Below are 19,204 nucleotides of genomic sequence, written 5' to 3' on the forward strand. Positions count from 1 at the left end.
CAATAATTCATTTAAAGCTAATCAAAAACTTACAAAATAGTTCGTAGTTTGATGTTAATATTATTGGACTTATAAAACACTATATTTAAGTCAAACTCATTTTATGCCAATAATTAAGAGATAACCAGTATTTACAGAGTATGGGGAAAATGCATTGTAACATTAAGACCGTCATTATGGTAAGAACAATTTAGATTCGGTTTAACCCTTCTGAGGGGGTGCGTTGTGACAATGAAATGGTTCAATGTAGAGTCCATTTAATGTTAAAGGATATGATTAGAGGCAGGTTGGGGTGAATGAGATAACCTGCCGAAACGTTCAAAGCTAAAACTAGGACAAATTCTCCATTTTCATTTCATAATACATTCTACCTGATCCACGTGCGCCAGCTTTAGACAATAAGCGCAATAACAGCTGCAGGTTCAGAACTGCAGAGGGTTGCTGTTTTTCTTCTTCATTAAGCTCATTCTAAATTATGTTACGATATTAGAATATTAAAATATATTTTAATAAAGTCAGACACTATCCCTCATTAATTTGCATTATTTAAATTAGCATTTAGTCTTGCAATATCACAGAAGCATCTTGATTTTGGTGATTCAAATAAGGAATGTAAAAGGAGAGGAAAAATTCAGACGGACTAATAAATGTGTATCCATAAATGTCAACTTGACTAAATTGACATTTTGAAGATAGACCAAGATAGACCCACTAGGTTTTTAATTGTGAGTAATGTCTGCCCTCTGGTGGTGGCAGAGCTCATTGCTTTCATTGTTATTCTCCTCAAGGATTAAAACCAAAATGAGCAAAAATAGAAAATGTTTTGATTAAATGTATGTAGATCATTGTACATAACATTGTCCTGCTGTTTATGTGTATAGTATATACATAATTAGCCTTTAATAAATAAAAAAGGATTTGATCATCTGAGAATGTAAACAGCAGGTGATATCGCCACATGGCGGTGGTGAGTCTGCAGCCTCCGTGCAGGATCCGGATTAAGAGGTTTGGGACTGAGTCTTTGTCCGTGTTAAACCATGCACACTTGTCTCATTCTCTGTTGTGTTTACAGGCTACAATCACTTCAAATCGCGTACAGTCTATGATTGTAGCTCAGGTAAATAACGAGTTTGTCTATCGATGATGCACACACGAGGAGAAACCCTTTGTTTTTCCAATGTCCAGCAGCTGACATGTAAACCCTGTGTGGTGTAGAAAGCGGAGCAGCTGGCACGGAGCGCGTGAAGCTGCTGCTGCTGAGGCTGTGCAGATGAAAGGTATTAATAGGAGGGCTTGAGTGTCACAGGCTTTCACTGTCGAGACCGGGGGGCTTCGTGGAGAGTCAGTCGACCGGGTTTTTTGGGGGGGCTTTACGAACCAGACTGCGCAGTTGGAATACAAAACAAACACACAGACACTCTCTGAATACCATAGAAGCAACATGGAGGTCCTGGCAGCTCTCAATTTGGGCGATATTGCCCAAGTTTTCTCAAAAATGGGAATGTTTCCCGTGTTTGATGTCGCTTATTACATCGTGTCCATCCTCTACCTCAAGTATGAGCCAGGTAAGTGTGTTTTACACTTTTGTCTTTGCTTTTTTTCTCCTTCAGATTATTCACTTAATTATGATGATTATGATGCTTATTTGATCCAAAGGATTTTCTATAATATGTTCTGCTTGTTATACTGGTAGGTTATAAAGATGTAACATACTTCACACTCACCAGACCTGAACATAAACATTCATTTATTTACAACCAGCCAAAAAGTAAACATATACTTAGAATAACATATTTTACAACATGATAATTCAATATTTTATCCCTTTTTAAATTGTATCTAAGATTTTGTAACGGTCATATTCGTGTGAGACATTAATGGTAGATGTAATATTGAGTTGATTTTCTGTGTATACATTGCTACAATATCCCTATAGGGATTTTCTGCTTCCCTATATCTGTTATAGTACCCAGTCCTTATAAAGCATGACCTGTTACATAAACTCCAGCATGAGCACTTGCTGCTCTGCCTGCTCGGTGTGAGGATATGTCTGTTGCAGCACCAGCATGACCTCATTATTACTGAGGAAATCACCAGAGTAGATTAAACCTCTTTGCTTTGGGTAAAGCCTGATATTTTCCAAGATTTTACTTCTTTGAGCAACAGAGCCTGAAGAGCATGAAACCTGAGAGAAATGCCTTTGCATACCAAAGACTTAGGCAATAAATAGAAGATCCTGAAATAGACAGAGTCAGTGGGCCTCTGAAGCCCCTCTGCTGTACGCCTTTAGGCTGCAGTTGGGTGTGAATGTAAAACAAAAAATAAGCTGTTTAACTAGCCGCCGAGCATGATCTTAGGTTTGTGTAGCTTTAAAATAACTAACCTCACAATAAAGAAAAAGTTCACTGTGGCATGAACGTTCAGTCATTGTCGGCGGGAACACCAAATACATCTCAAACTCAGAACCAAGATGTCCATCAAATCTTCCAGAAACATCTTGAACAACATATTTCATGTGCGCTTTGTAACCAAATTATTACAATATCGCACACAATTTCCTCAAAAATGTTGCTCAAGTTGCTTTCAGGGAAGAAAATCTATATATGAGCTCTTTTGAGAAGGTTATTGGATACTATCTGTTTTTTCTTCTTCAAACAGTATATGGTTCTAGCCCACGTGTGTCAAACTCAAGGCCCGGGGGCCAAATCAGGCCCTTGGTGGATTTAATTTGGGCCCGCAGGATCATTTCTAATTACTATTAGATCTGGCCCGCCGGTATATTGCACGCACACCTTCACTCCATCGTGAGGGTCTCCTCAGCTCAGAGCCTGAGCCCAAACATTGATGAACTTGCACCCAAGATGAGATGCCAAGTATCTGGCTTGAACTAGCATCACAGCAGCAAACTGAGTTTGCAAAAGTTTCCTTTTGCACTTTTTTTCTTGCGACAACAGGGCATGTTTGGTTTTTCTTTGAGGGAAATTGTTTTTTTGAAGCTGTTGTTGGCCTGTGGAAAAATGTAATCATAAGAAATTACTCCGGAAAAGATAGAGCCATGAGAAATTAATGCAACTGATTATTTAATGTTGTTTTTATAGGCAATCATTTAAGCTTTGTTAGTTCCAGGTTTAATATGTGCAATAAGTTCATTTCAATACGTTTTGCAATAAACATTGAACCAGTCCGGCCCTCGACTAGTACCAATTGTTTTGTGTATTTGAGTTTGACACCCCTGTTCTAGCCTATTCTCAATATCTCTACATCTTTGATTTGCTTTTGGGGTTGCTTGTTACTATAAGGGTGAAATAAATAGATTAAAATGGTATAAAATGTTTGAAATGAACTATTCCATTACATTACATGTTACTTGTTACTTGTTAGACGCTTTTTATCCAAAGTGACTTACATACTCAATACTGTGGACTTACATACTCAATACTGTGGACAATCCCTACAGGAGCAATTTTGGGGTGAAGTGTCTTGCCCAGGGACACAACGACATGCTGACTGCAGTGGGGTTTGAACCTGTGCCCCCCTGATCCGAACACCAACTCACAACCCACCACATGCCGCCCCCATTAATCTCGTTTGGAGATGTCTCTTGACTCAGCATTGATTGAGTCTTCAGACTTAACGTTTTAAACGTTTTAAATAAAAAAAGGAAATCTTCTGGTTTGAAGTTGGAAAGAAGTGATCTCATTAGTCTTCTGTGGCCTCTCTTATCCACCGAAAGCTATTCCCTCGAGGCTACATTAGCCACTAAAAGCATAACACACATGAACATACAATGGTCGATTGCAGTGGTCAATGTAGGCACCAGGTTTTTATATGGAAGAAGAATGGAGTAAAAAGGATGATAACTCTGGTTCTACATTTGTTGTTGTTGTTGTTTTTAAACTGTTCATGAGTCAAACAGTGTTTTAAAAGTGCAATGCTTGATGAGATGAGTCATCTTTAACAATCACAACTGCTGTAATTTGCTTATTTGAAAGAACACATGCAAAAAGTTGTGCATAAACAAAGTTATGTGCATATATATAAAGTTATTACTGTCCTAAAGTTTAATAGTGTCAAAAAGCACATGTGATTCTGTAGCAAATATCTCTCATAGAAGAGGTAAAGAAGAATGGCTTACTTTATCGTTAAAATATATGATATCTTTTGTAGCAAATGAAAAGCAGGGTCAAGCATTCTGAGAGAGTTAATTGATATAATCAGCATTTGTAATTAGAGTTCAAATCCATCCATCAGAGCTCAGGGCAGCTGTAACACGTGGCTAACAAATGACTTCATGGCTTTACTTCACATCTCAATTTACAGTCAAATGCATCCTGGTGCCAACATTTGCCAGATCTTTTTCTGTTCACCCGTCCCTACATGTAGTTGAGTGTAGAGTCCTAGTTCACAGTACATGTTAGAAGAAGAAGAGCACATGAATGAGTTGGGGGGGTCAATATCGGGGGGGGGGAGACAAGTGTTGGGGGGTCAGAGGTTAAGGCCTGACAGTTGCAAGGCAAGAGAAGCAGTTGAGCAGAATATATTTATAGTGCGGCATTTCTCAGGATCAGATTGCTTCAAACTGTGCCAGTCTCACTCTGACACCCACACCCACCTGTTGTGGGAGATTTGTGCAGTGAAGCAGCCGCACAAATTCACATCTCCATTTCTCATTGACTAAACTCTCTTAACAAAGTTAACACCCAGAAGTTTCTACCCACATGGAAACATACACACAGTTGGAATCACTTCTTACTTATCTTAGGTGATCATGGTAAGATTTAGACTGTATACATCATTAAAAGAGTTTACCTTATTGTGTTTCATCTTCTACATTAGTTGTTTTTATATCAGGACACCTCAGGAGAAGAAAAGTAAATGAGTAAATGTATTCAAAAACAGCTCTAAAGTAGATATCTGGGATTCTTGTACATCACATTAGTATTAACACTTAATGCCTTGTACGTTATACTCCCATTCCGCATTTCATTTTGTTCTTTTCACTCATTTCTAGATTTGGTTGACACTTGTCGTTGCTCATTACTTTTCAGATTAAGACCCATTATCTTAATAGATTGGTTTACATTAACATATTTGCCAAAGTTAGCAACAGTTTAGCATACCTTGCATACTGATTTATAGATAGGGTCAAACTGTTGACTGCAGCTATTATTTAAGCGTGTTGATAATTGCATTTGTAATGGTTACCTGCCAGCCAATTAGGCACAAACAAAATGACAAATCCGGCAATTTTATTTATATAGCTCATTATCACAAATGTCACTCAAGGTGCATTACAATCTGTTTTAAGACTAGAGCCTTGATTTAAATAAAGAAAAACTCCATAAAAAATGTGGGAGAAGAATGGAAGAAAACTGAGAAAGAGAGACTGAGGGAGGGATTTCTCAACAGGTAGAAAAGCATTCAGTAGATGTTGTGTGTAGAGACCAACATAATAAAAGTACAGTATGGATGACAAAGACTAAAGAAAGGCACAGACAAACATAGCATTCAAGAGTCAGTGGTTTACAGGGTTATCGTATTATTGGCTTTAAAGATTTTTGCCAGACTGAGACCCCCAACCTGTTGGAAAGATCATAGTAACAGGGACAAGGCCTGAAAATATATCAAAAGAAACAAGAATGAAAAAACTTGGATTCATTAAGTTTGGACACTCTGATGTCACAATATGAAAAGGTTAAAGATTAAGGGTTAGTTTGGTTACGGTTTCAAAAACAAAATAGGAGTGTGTTTATTGTTACTGATTAATAACAGAAAAAGGAAGTGCACAGCGTGGGCTTTTCATTTGATCTGTCTGTTCTGTTTTTTGAAAGACTCTGTCATCTGTTGAGTTGTTTAACTGACAACTCATAAATGACTGAAGAAGTCCCGAGTCAATATTAGGTTATGATAAATAAAGAGTGGATTATCAGGGAGTGCACTGAAGTAGTGGATTGGGCGTGTACAGAGATATAGCACATTCCTCACACATACATGAGGTATCCTCTGATAATGACTATAAGGTATTCGCTAACAGTTCTTGAAATTACCTTTAATGACCCTGATGACTTACTTTAAAATAACAAAGATTAATAAAGATTTTCTTTTGGTCAGAGAAATTAAGCTAGTAAAAAATTCTTAAGCCCCAAAGTCAAACATTATGAAATTATACATCAACCATGTTTGAAACTTTTTCCCCACTAGCTAACCTGTTTATTTCTTCATACTCTTTTGGGGGATTTTTTTCACTATAATTAATCCTTTAACAAGTTGACATCTTATATAAATTAAAATACATATTACTACTACTACCACTACTACAAACATATCAAACACTAAGTGCATTAATGCCCTCAACCTTACTCATACGCACACTGACAGACCCTCTCAACCACAAACTGTGATATTTAAATTCTCTGTGTTGCAGGCTCGGTGGAGGTTTCTCGCAGAAGTCCCGTGGCCTCCTGGCTCTGTGCCATGCTCTACTGCTTTGGAAGTTACATCCTGGCAGACATCTTGCTTGGAAGCAGCCCCATCGACTATTTCCAACACAACAGCCACATCCTGCTGGCCTCAGCTGTCTGGTGAGAAATCCTCGGAACAACGTGACCTTTGACAGGGGAAGAGCTTTCGGCTTTTTCCTTTTAAGACTGTATTCCCTACACTGCTTATAAGTGATTCCCAGTCCAAATTCTGAATTTATTTTCCTGCTTATTACAGGGAAAGTAACTTAGTGACGTCTTTAAAGGAAATATTCAGCCAAATCACAAATAATCATTCCAAGAAACTAAGAAACAATGCCCCAGTCACTCTGGATAGCAGGTTCCAACACCTTCTTGGTGCCACACATAAGACAATGATATGCATAACTTCTGCATTAAAAAACAGTAAACAGGAAAATAAAATACAAAAAAAAGAATTAAAAACATGTAACATTTAAGAAGTGGATTTTCTCAAAACCCTGGAAAACTAAACGTATCTCTATTCCCAGAAACTACTTGTGCTAAATGGGAAAGTAGTTTTTGTAAGTGATTTGGATACTGTTAACATTTAATTCAAACCTAACCATCAGAGCTGAATTACAGACCCTCCCTCTAATGTCTTGTTCTCCACCATGTTCTCAGGTACCTCGTCTTTTACTGCCCACTGAACCTCTTCTATAAATGCGTGGCGTTCCTGCCCGTCAAACTGGTGTTGGTCGCCCTGAAGGAAGTCGTCCGCACTCGTAAGATCGCAGCCGGCGTTCACCACGCCCATCACGCCTACCACCACGGCTTGTTCATCATGGTCATCGTTGGATACGTCAAAGGTTAGTTTCATGTGGGATTTCAAACTGATGGGTGTTACAAACTTACTACTTATAGTATTCAGTATGACAGTATGTATGGCACAACATGTGGTGATGTTTGAAATGGGTTGACAACAAAATGTGTTGTTTTCTCCATAGCTTAATGAAAGACTGAAAATTGATATAATATGATTACAAAAATCATAGTTTCTGAAGGAATGTGGTGGTGCAGATTTACCAATTTTTTAAGGAACATTATGGACTTAGTGAATGTATTCACACATTTGGCTTATTTTTGTGTGGACGTTACCATGAAGAAAAAAGGACTGTAACCAACAATTATTCTATACATAGATTAATCTGTCGACTATTTCCTTAATCAGTCGGTTAATTGCCAAGACACAGATATATCAGACACAGATATTAGGTTTACAAAGCAGCAAATCTTCTAATAGAAATTTCTTTTTTTTGTATTATCAGAATGGTTGTGTTGGATTATCTTTTCTGTTGATCCACTAAGTGTCTAATTAAATAATTTTTTAATCTTTAGAATACATTCTGTTGAACTGCTTGGTGAGCTTTCAGTCTGTCCTCCTCACTCTGACAGCAGCTCTCTGTGTTGACAGCTGCCCTCAAAGGGCCTCCACATTTAAACATGAGTGAACGTCACACATGTACATGCCAGTGTACACATTTGCTGTTTATTCATGATCTGTGCGTTTACAAATCCTCAAGTAACCTGATAACTGAAAGACACCAGCTTAGGAGGATATAATCATTACTTTGTAGCAGCTCAATTGAAAAGATACTTATGATGTAATGTGTAAAGTTGAATTCACTATAGCTTAGTGTGATGTCCCTTAAAACCTGACACAAGAAGAATGTTTAACAAGCCAGTATTTAACCATAGAAACTGTGAAAATGTTTGTAGCAATGATTCATATGTATATAGAATACTATAATGTGTATAAGATAGATGGATAGATAAATACCTATCTATCTTATAAATTACATCAGATTTCTCTTTTGCAGGCTTTAACCAAATGTTTCCCAAATGCCTATACTGTGAAACCATCCAATAGTGGAGAGATTTCCTTAGAAATACATATAAAGGTCTGTGCTGGTTTGGTCTCTGCTACAATAGTGAGGCCCTGCAGGCGTCCATGTTGAAAATGGGGGCAGAAAGCTGAATGCAGAGAAACGCAGTTACATGAGACAGTAACAGGCTTTTTTGTCCTAATTTTTTCAACGTCTATTTTTATCTTCGCAGGGTCTGGAGTGGCTCTCATTTCCAATTTTGAGCAGCTGCTGCGTGGTGTGTGGAGGCCCGACACCAATGAGATCCTCAACATGTCATTGTAAGTCTGAGTGTCCTTCTGAAGGAGTAAAAACACTCATCTCTGCCTCCTCGAGCATTGCAGGGATATGAAACCAATTCTCAACTTAAAGGGGAAAACTACAACGTAAAAGTTGTGTGACTGAATTGGACATCAAATATTGTCAGACTAGTTGAGAAATAGCAGGTTTGTTGATGCCACTATGTGTAAAAACTTAAATGTTCTTTGGTGCCCCCTAGTGGTTGTAAAAACAACAACATTTTTAACAGACTGCAATGCACCCAACATGAACAATGTTGGATGAAAATCTCTTATCCCCTGATAAAACCCCATCAACCTACAGAGGAACGCTACAGCCTCAATCATACATTACCTTGCAATTCAAATAAAACTGCTAGTAATTAAAATCTATTAAATAAAGGATTTCTCATTCTGATTACTATTTCTACCTCTGATATCTAATCATATCCTTGACTAGTTTTTCTTTTTATCCCTGCTGCATTCTGCATGTTTTACTCACAGTTTTGTCTTTTGTCTCTGCAGCCCGACCAAGGCCAGTCTGTACGGAGCGATCCTCTTCACCCTGCAGGAGTCTCACTGGCTACCAGTGGCCAAGAGCACCCTCATCCTCATCTTCACCCTGTTCATGGCCACAAGCAAGGTAAGATCAGCTAAGTGTTGACAATGTTGCATTTATTATTCAGCCTGAAACTTTCAGGTCTCCCTTGAAAAAGACATCATTGATCTCAATGGGATTTTACCTGGATAAATAAAGGTTTTGAATTTAATTGAATTGAAACTGTGTTGCCTAACAGAGGATGTGCGTATTCTAGTGTGACTTGAGCAGGATCAAAAACATACCACTCTCACTTGTTTGTCATGTGCACGTTTAGTTTAATTTAGGGAAGAAAAACATTGGTTTTATGTAGCCAGAGAAAAAGAAAAATGTTTCTCTCAGTAAAATATTTTCTGTCATATGAGTAGGTATTTAAACTCAGAGTTAAATAGTAATGAGTAAGAACATTTCAGCAATTAACCTCTACAAGCCCCAGATTGGGCTCTCGGATGAAACACATTAAGTTTAAAAATTGAGATAACCCAGCAGACATTTTTACCACAGTTTTCACAGGCTGAGTGGTACTCCATAAACTGATCTTAATATTACAAATAAATTCAGTTACCGCATAATCAGGCAAATCTCTCATAACCAACACCCTCTTCCCTCAGGTGGTGATGACCGCCCGTCATTCTCACGGCTCGCCCTTCGCCCTCATTGAGTCCTGGGTTTGCCACCTGCTGTTCGGCTCCCCTCTGGGTGGATCTGAGGAAGACCACCACGCTCCCGCCGCTGCCCCATCTTCACCTCTCAAAACCAAGGAGGAGCTGAGCGAAGGTGCCCGCAAGAGGAAGGCCAAGAAAGCCGAGTAGGACACTGAGCTGAAAACTGCATCATGGCCTCCACATGATGGACCTCCCATTCCTTTCTAGGGAAAGGGGCAGTTTGACGTTCAACCAAATGAGACCCTTTCTATTAGAGCAAAATGGTGCTTTTTTTGGTGCATTAACACAGAACAAGGACTCTGTAAATACAACGGCAAATGTTTCAAACTAAACCCAACCAGGACCTTTTAAACCTATTTATGAATGTGTTTGTGAACATCTGCATCTGTGCTCAACACTGTGTGGTGACCCGCGTTCAGCAGCTGTGTGTTTGTTTAGGATGGCCTATGATCCACATTAGTAGCTGTGTGACCGGGTGTCAGGGAAGCCCACCAAACCTTACTACCGTTCAGAAAGAAATTGAAAAATCAGAAAAATCAAGAAGAATCTGACTCTCAATAAGAAATAAAAATGTGAAAAAGCATTAAGGGCCAGAACATCGCTGCTTTATACATTAACATGAGGACAACATCAATTCTTTAAATAAACATCTTAAGAAACATTGTGTCTCTTTGGTTTTAATTTACTTTTCTCATTGACATTTTTTCCCTTGTTGACTTTTCAGAAGTGATAAATGGTCATAACTGAGGTCTGAGTTGAAAATGTTCAGGGATACTGTCTTCATATTCGTTAATAACTTGTTCATGCAGTGTGGACACCAGGACAGACCTTTAATAATTTACATTACTTGTTTTTTTGCATTTCAAAATAATTGTTCAAAGGTGAATAGCGCCTTTTCCTTGCTGCCACTCAGCCATCTGACTTCACACATCCCTGACTTCGCAACTGATTTTGATTTCCTTGCTCATCTGAGTATTTATTGCATAGCTCTTTTAGCTGTAAGAATAAGGAGACAAAACTCCATTAAGGAAGAGTTAATAAGACATAAGCTGGTCCACGACTCATTGGGGAACCAGGAGTATGTGTGTCTTCATAAACTCTCTTTTATGTAACTCAAAGGCTGTGGGGAGGTGACAGGAAAGCTCTGAGGTCGACCTGAGGTCATGTCCTAAGAAACTAGTACGCACCCTGCTGTGCTGACAAACTTTTGTAGCACATGCAATAAAACATCCCTAATGAAGTTTGCAGGAGGTTGTTAGACTCCAACTTTGACCCTCACATTCCTCACAGCAGCAGAGAAGAGCAGGGAGGTAGATTGTTGCATCTTAAATACCCTTAAGTATGAGACAGATCTTTATTCATACCAACGCACGAACAAACTGTATACTCTCTTTAGAAGATGAGAGTCATTAAGAACTGAAACAGCTCAAGAAAATGACCCACTACACTATAGCTAAAATCATAGTTAATAAAAAAGGACAGCATTAAGAGCATTTAACACAATTTTACAGCTCACAGTTTAAAAGCATTTATACAATAGCTTGAAACAGTTGTTTGTATCTTAGATTAAAAGGATTCAGTTATAAAAGTAGTTGGCAGTGTTCTCTTCAGCACCATGTCTTTGTTCCAAACTATTCAACAATTGAGACTCCCCCGATTTAGCATTGCGCTCAAATAGCTACACCTAGCATCGATGCACAACTAGAGAAACAATCTTGTGATGTGAAAAAAGTTTTGTTCCACATCTTCTTCTTTGTCAAGATGTGGCACCTACATTACCCACAATTCACCACGAGTTTAGTTGGACTTTCAGGTGTGTTATGCTTGTAGCAGCTAACGTGGCCTCAATCGGCTAGCGTCAAGCTAAACTGAGTAGTGTGCTACAGAGGGCTGGTAAGTTCACTTACTTCGAATCCACAATTTGTTTAAATTGTAAATGTTGTAGTCTGCAGACCCAACTAACACAGACTCAGTTGACTTCACTTGAGGCAATGTATTAGATTTTGCATGCTGCCCTGTGGATCCACAAGGCAAGGCAAGTTTATTTATATAGCACTTTTCAACACAAGGCAATTCAAAGTGCTTTACAAAAAATGAAAGACATTAAGAAAATGGCATTTAAAATCAGTCATTAAAAAGAAAAGCTAATAAAATAAACATTAAAAGAAAAAATACATGGATAAAAGTTACAGTGCAGTCTAAGATGTGAATAGTTCAATTAAAAGCAGCAACAAAAAGAAAAGTCTTCAGCCTGGATTTAAAAGTAGTCAGAGTTGCAGCGGACCTGCAGGTTTCTGGGAGTTTGTTCCGGATATTTGGAGCATAATAACTGAACGCTGCTTTTCCATGTTTAGTTCTGACTCTGGGGACAGAAAGCTGACCAGTCCCTGAAGACCTGAGAGATCTGGATGGTTCATAATTTAGCAGGAGGTCAGAAATGTATTTTGGGCCTAAACCATTCAATGCTTTATAAACCAGCAGCAGTATTTTTGAAATATATTCTTTGACACACAGGAAGCCAGTGTAAAGACTTCAGAACAGGAGTGATGTGATCCACTTTCTTAGTGTTAGTGAGGACTCGAGCAGCGGCGTTCTGAATCAGCTGCAGCTTTCTAATATATTTTTTAGTGAGACCTGTGAAGACACCATTGCAGTAGTCGAGTCTACTGAAGATAAAAGCATGGACAAGTTTTTCCAAATCCTGCTGTGACATTAGTCTTTTAATCCTAGATATGTTCTTTAGGTGATAGTAAGCTGATTTAGTAACTGTTTTAATGTGACTGTTGAAACTCAGGTCAGAGTCCATGACTACACCTAGATTTCTGGCTTTATCTGTTGTTTTGAACATTGCGGACTGAAGCTCAGCGCTAACTTTTAAACGTTCTGCCTTGGCTCCAAAAACCATTACCTCAGTTTTATCTTTGTTTAATTGGAGAAAGTTCTGACACATCCAGTCATTGATTTGTTCAATGCACTTACTCAGTGTTTGAATTGGAGTGAAATGGTGAAATTGTTACGTACATTTGTGTGTCATCTGCATAGCTATGGTAACTTATTTTGTTGTTTTTCATTATCTGAGCCAGTGGTAGCATGAAGATGTTAAAGAGAAGAGGCCCCAGGATGGAGCCTTGAGGTACCCCACATGTCATATTTGTCAACTCAGATGTGTATTTAGGGCAATGTATGTATGAGTCCTTACCCCAAGGGAATGAGTCCTTACCCCAAGTGAAGGAGTTCAAGTATCTCGGGGTCTTGTTCTCGAGTGAAGGAACAATGGAGCGTGAGATGGGCCGGAGAATCGGAGCAGCGGGAGTGGTACTGCAGTCGCTTTACCACACTGTTGTGACGAAAGGGAGCTGAGCCAGAAGGCAAAGCTCTCTGTCTACCGGGCCATTTTCGTTCCTACCCTCACCTATGGTCATGAAGGATGGGTCATGACCGAAAGAACGAGATTGCGGATACAAGCGGTCGAGATGGGTTTTCTCTGCAGGGTGGCTGGTGTCTCCCTTAGGGATAAGGTGAGAAGTTCGGTCATCCGGGAGGGACTCTGAGTTGAACCGCTCCTCCTTCGCGTTGAAAGGAGCCAGTTGAGGTGGTTCGGGCACCTAGTTAGGATGCCACCTGGGCGCCTCCCTAGGGAGGTGTTCCAGGCACGTCCAGCTGGGAAGAGACCAAGGGGTAGACCTAGGACCAGGTGGAGGGATTATATCTCTTCACTGGCCTGGGAGCGCCTTGGGATCCCCCAGTCAGAGCTGGTTGATGTGGCCAGGGAAAGGAAAGTTTGGGGCTCTCTGCTGGAACTGCTACCCCCGCGACCCGACCACGGATAAGCGAGAGAAGATGGATGGATGGATGGATGTGTATTTACCTATAGAAACAAAGTTGTTTCTGTCCTTTAAGTAGGATTCAAACCAATTTAGAACTGTTGCCGAAAGTCCCACCCAGTTTTCCAGTCAGTCTAGTAATATGTTGTGGTCAACAGTGTCAAACGCAGCACTGAGGGGGTTATACAACTTTCTTTATGCAGCAGTGCTACCCAAGACCTGTAAACATACCTGTGTAATTTAGTTTAAAGGCATTCTGTGCAGCCAAACACTGTTCCAATAAGAACTTTGTTTTATATTGCATCAGCAATACAACATTTATAAAGGTATGATAAATGCCAGGCTGAAAATTGGGGGAAATTTAGATAATAATGCTGAAGCACCCCCCAGTATAGCCATAGCACTCCCTAAGCACCCCCAAGAAATGTAGGTTCGAAAATAATATGCTACAGTACAGTACAGTACAAGTAGCCTACTTCTGGGTCTGTGTGTTTCATTCGAGCTCTGCTCTGTGTGCGTGCATGCGTGATTGAGCGAGAGAGAGCGCGCACCGGTACCGGAGATCGTTGTGGTTAGCATCTGGTGCTAGCTACACTAATGGATATAAGGAGCTTTTTCCACAACAAAGTGGAGGGAGAACTCTCTTCTGTCAGACTGAGAGTATCAGATAACCTCAGCTCAGGTGAAGTAAAGGACTCTCTCAGTGTTTAGATAGTTAACTTTAGTCTAAGTTATCTCAGTGGGTCTCAAAACGGTTTGGTCACGATTAATGTAAATAAGTATTTCTGAGACACACGTTTATATGATCATTATAGGTATAAAAAAATAAGAGCATAAAAGAAAAACAGGTATGAAATACTATATGACAGTAAAACAAGAATACAGTTTGAAAGGGGAGTGATTTGTAAAATATAAATAATATATATATATATAATAATAATAAAGAAAAAGTAAATCTGTTTACAGTTCTGTTTCATATGGGTGTTGAGAGATGTATCCATATATCTCTTCATTTTGCTCTCAAAGTGCACCATATTGATGCTTTTAATTTCAATATTTAAAAAAAAATCTGTATGTGTGTGTGGGGAGTGTTGCAGTAGAAAATTCAACTGTAGCGACCGGGACATTAATGGGAAACCCTAAATGTTTGAGCACCCTCTATGAAACGTCAAGCTACCCTACAGCACCCCCAAAAGAAAATATCTGGCACCGCCACTGTTAGGAATCAATTAATTTACTGACTTCCTGCCCATACAAACATTACTTTACTGCTGATAACTGTCAGGGTTGAGAGAGGCAAGAAGGACCCAAATGCAGATGAACAGAAAATACCTTTATTTCAAGGTTTAAAGACAGAACTCTTCCCAGTGAACACAGTCCAACAACAACAAGGAACTAACAAAGACTAACAGAAAACACAGAACCTAAAAACTAGGGCCAACAGGGTGGGTGGAGGGGGTCTGGAGGATGGGTTTGGGCTGACAGCCCAGGGGCACAGCGGAGGACCCAGAAGGGGTCTCGGGCGGATGGCCCGGGGGCAAGGCAGAGTTCAAAAAGGGGGACTCGGGCGGACGGCCAGGGGGCAAGGCAGAGTTCAAGGATGGGGACTCGGGTGGACGGCCCGGGGGTAAGGCAGAGTACAAGGAAGAGTCAGGGGGCCAGGCCCGAGGGCGAACACCGCGGCTCTCAGGGGGCCGGGCTCGAGGGTGAAGACCAGACAGCTCCGGAGACTGGGCAGGAACCGGTGTCGGCAGAACAAGAACCGGAGCCGGTGGGACAGGCTTCGGCAGGAACCCCCACGGAAGAGGACCAGGAGTCAGGGCCTCCAACGGAAAAGGACAAGGGGTTGGCAGGACCCCCGGCAGAAGAGTTGCCGGCGGGACCCCCAGAGGAACAGGACATAGGATTGGCAGGACCCCCGGCAGGAGAGTAGTCGGTGGGACCCCCAACGGGAGAGGACACAGGGCCGGCAGGACCCCCGGCAGGAGAGCAGTCGGCGGGACCCCCAACGGGACAGGACACGGGATTGGGAGGACCCCCGGCAGGAGAGCAGTCGGCGGGACCTCCAACGGGACAGGACACAGGGTTGGCAGGACCCCCGGCAGGAGAGTAGTCGGTGGGACCTCCAACGGGACTGGACATGGAGCCGGCAGGACCCCCAACGGAACCTCCATCGGCACAGGACATAGGGTTGGCAGGACCCCCGGCAGAAGAGTAGTCGGCGGGACCCCCAACGGGACAGGACACAGGGTTGGCAGGACCCCCGGTAGAAGAGCAGTCGGCGGGACCCCCAACGGGACAGGACATAGGGTTGGCAGGACCCCCGGCAGGAGAGTAGTCGGCGGGGCCTCCAACGGGACTGGACATGGAGCCGGCAGGACCCCCAGCGGAACCTCCATCGGCACAGGACATAGGGTTGGCAGGACCTCCAGCGGAACCTCCAGTGGAACCTCCAGCGGAACCTCCAGCGGAACCTCCAACGGCACGGACATAGGATTGGCAGGACCCCTGGCAGAGGAGTAGTCGGCGGGGTCCCGAAAGGCACAGGACATAGGGTTGGCAAGAACCCCGGCAGAGGAGTAGTCGGCGGGGCCTCCAACGGGACAGGACATGGAGTTGGCAGGACCCCCAGCGGAACCTCCAACGGACCAGGACATTGGGTAGGGACTTGAGACGTGACTCGAGAGGGGACTTGAGAGGAGACTCCAGAGGGGACTAGAGAGGAGACTCGAGAGGGGAACCAAGGGGGAACTTGAGAGGGTACTAGAGGAGGGACTAGAGGAGGGACTAGAGGAGGGAACTCGAGAGGGGACTCGAGAGGGGACTCGAGAGGTGACTTGAGAGGGAACTGGAGAGGGAACTGGAGAGGGAACTGGAGAGGGAACTGGAGAGGGAACTCCAGAGGTGACTTGAGAGGGGACTCCAGAGGTGACTTGAGATGGGACTAGAGTAGGTACTTGAGAAGGGACTAGAGAAGTGACTAGAGATGGAACTAGAGATGGAACTCGAGAGGTGACTCGAGAGGGAACTCGAGAGGTGACTCGAGAGGGAACTCGAGAGGTGACTCGAGAGGGGACTCGAGAGGGGACTCGAGAGGGAACTTGAGAGGTGACTCGAGAGTGGACTCGAGAGGTGACTTGAAAGTAGGCTTGAGAGGGAACTCGAGAGGAGACTTGAGAGGGAACTCGAGAGGAGACTTGAGAGGAGACTCGAGGGGGGACTTGAGAGGAGACTCGAGGGGGGACTTGAGAGGGGACTCGAGAGGGAGCTGGAGATGTGACTTGAGAGGGGACTTGAGAGGAGACTTGAGACTGTCGGTTCGCCAACAGAACACGGGGGGCTAGAGTCGGCCGGAATGCCGACAGGACACTGGGAGCTGGCGTCGGCCGGTACGCCGACAGGACATGGGGAGCTGGCGTCGGCCGGAGACGAGGGGCTGGAGTCGAAACCATGGCTGCTGGGGCCAGGACTGAGGCTGGAACCATGGCTGCTGGGGCCAGAACTGGGGCCGGAACCATGGCTGCTGGGGCCAGAACTGGGGCTGGAACCATGGCTGCTGGGGCCTGTACTGGAGCCGGAACCATGGCTGCTGGGGCCAGAACTTGGGCCGGAATGGCTGCTGGGGCCTGTACTGGAGCCGGAACCATGGCTGCTGGGGCCAGAACTGGGGCCGGAACCATGGCTGCTGGGGCCAGAACTGGGGCTGGAACCATGGCTGCTGGGGCCTGTACTGGAGCCCAAAGCATGGCTTCTGGGGCTAGGGCTGCTAGCTTGGACCTGCGACTCCTTCTCTTAAGAGCCTTTTGGAGGCTCCGTGGACCTCCAAAAGCCAGACGAGTTCCAGAGAATGGCTCCTGGACAGGAGCAGGAACTGGGGAAGAAGCAGAGGCCGACTCCAGACGGAACACACCGATGCGTGTGGTGTCATAATGGGAATTGGGAGGCAGGGAGCCAGCATGGCTGGGGCTAGCAGGCAGGGGATAACACACTGAGAGGAAATCCAAAATCCAGCCAGGTAAGAATTTCACTAAATCTGGCTTCTCCATAGCCATCTGGTGTGCCTCAGCCAAAGCAGCCTCTCGCTGCTGAACTCCAGACGCTCCCCTCCACTTATCAGAACAGCCAGCCAAAGAAAAGGAAAAACTGAGTAATTCCAACTCAAAAGGATCTGCTGGGCCCATCCTTGGTTAGTTCCTTCTGTCAGGGTTGAGAGAGGCAAGCAGGACCCAAATGCAGATTAACAGAAAATACCTTTATTTCAAGGTTTAAAGACAGAACTCTTCCCAGTGAACACAGTCCAACAACAACAAGGAACTAACAAAGACTAACAGAAAACACAGAACCTAAATGCACACATGACTAATCAAACAAACAAGAGACAGTTGAGGAGGGAGGAGAAAACACAGGGGCACCAGGTGAACACAATCGGGTAATCAGGGAGGGAAAACAGACAGAAACCAACAGGCAAAATAGGAGGTGAACACTTTTACAAAATAAAACAGGAAACCAAAGACAGAAAAAGACAAGACAAAACACAACACAGACAGATCGTAACAATAACAGTGAAAATATTAGAAGAAAGATCTCAGGGATTGGTGGTTTCTTCAGCTTCAGAGTAGAGCGTTCAGGTCTCCAGCATGCTGCAACAAAACTAAGCTGCTGTGTTTGTTTCCACAGCAGAGGCTCTAGAGTGAGACTTCCCGGCTCCTTTGGGCAAGGCAGTGAGCCGGCAGGGACAGAGAGAGGGGAGGTGTTGAGAGATTATCAAAGTGATCGGGGCATAAAACCTCAGAATATTCACTGCGAGGAATGTAACATCTGCTAATCCCATCACAGATACACAAACACACACGCACATACACACACACACACACACACACACACACACACACACACACACACAAGCCTGATTCAGAGAGACGCTTGTTCTGTGTTACTTTAATCTCAATTCATTAGGACAAAATCATCGTTACTGTATAATGCAGCAAAATAAAAGAAATGCATATACATTATATATTTAAAATACAACTGTAAAGCAAATAAATGGTTGTTTACTAATAATTTAAAACATGAACTAAAGCAGTTTAGTTATGAAGAGTAAAATGATAATAAAAAGGTAAAAACATAAATATGTTTTGGTTAAATGTTTTGTGTCCAGTTCTACTTACTTAACAACAGGCCAAATCTATAGCAACAACAGAAAAAGACAATCAAACCCCCTATTTTGTAAAGAAAATAAAGCTTTTAAACTTCAAAAACTCCGATTTTTGTGTAGTTTCCCAAAAAGCCCTGTCATTTAAACAGTAAATGTTGACGCATGTATTAAAGGTGGAGTTTAAAATATTGAGCAACTTTTCCCGTAACTTGGCTGTCCCACAATTGTGATAAGCAAAGGAGTATTAGGGGAGAGGATGGGGATGTAAGCCAGAGAGGGGGGTGGGGTTGGGGGGGGGGGGGGTATTAAAACCGAGTGCTGG

At 42.6% G+C, this 19,204-nt stretch overlaps 1 protein-coding gene across 1 annotated transcript; it reads left to right on the forward strand.

The window, feature by feature from the left end:
- Nucleotides 1-1,006: 1,006 nt before the first annotated feature.
- Nucleotides 1,007-10,564, forward strand: tmem38a (transmembrane protein 38A). Its single transcript, XM_034213177.1, has 6 exons — nucleotides 1,007-1,565; nucleotides 6,425-6,581; nucleotides 7,122-7,306; nucleotides 8,556-8,643; nucleotides 9,166-9,283; nucleotides 9,850-10,564. The coding sequence occupies exons 1-6, from the start codon at nucleotides 1,442-1,444 to the stop codon at nucleotides 10,048-10,050; spliced, it is 873 nt and encodes a 290-aa protein (XP_034069068.1). The 5' UTR covers nucleotides 1,007-1,441; the 3' UTR covers nucleotides 10,051-10,564.
- The last annotated feature ends 8,640 nt before the right edge of the window (nucleotides 10,565-19,204 follow it).

Source organism: Gymnodraco acuticeps, unplaced genomic scaffold (genome assembly GCF_902827175.1).
Source record: "Gymnodraco acuticeps unplaced genomic scaffold, fGymAcu1.1, whole genome shotgun sequence".
Lineage (NCBI taxonomy): Eukaryota > Metazoa > Chordata > Actinopteri > Perciformes > Bathydraconidae > Gymnodraco > Gymnodraco acuticeps.

What these genes read in the sequence shown, in the direction of transcription:
- tmem38a (XM_034213177.1), top strand. Translation starts at nt 1,442, where the DNA reads ATGGAGGTCCTGGCAGCTCTCAATTTGGGCGATATTGCCCAAGTTTTC. An exon ending in CTACCTCAAGTATGAGCCAG is followed by an intron (nt 1,566 to 6,424) that starts GTAAGTGTGTTT and finishes TCTGTGTTGCAG; the next exon opens with GCTCGGTGGAGGTTTCTCGC. An exon ending in GAGATCCTCAACATGTCATT is followed by an intron (nt 8,644 to 9,165) that starts GTAAGTCTGAGT and finishes TTGTCTCTGCAG; the next exon opens with CCCGACCAAGGCCAGTCTGT.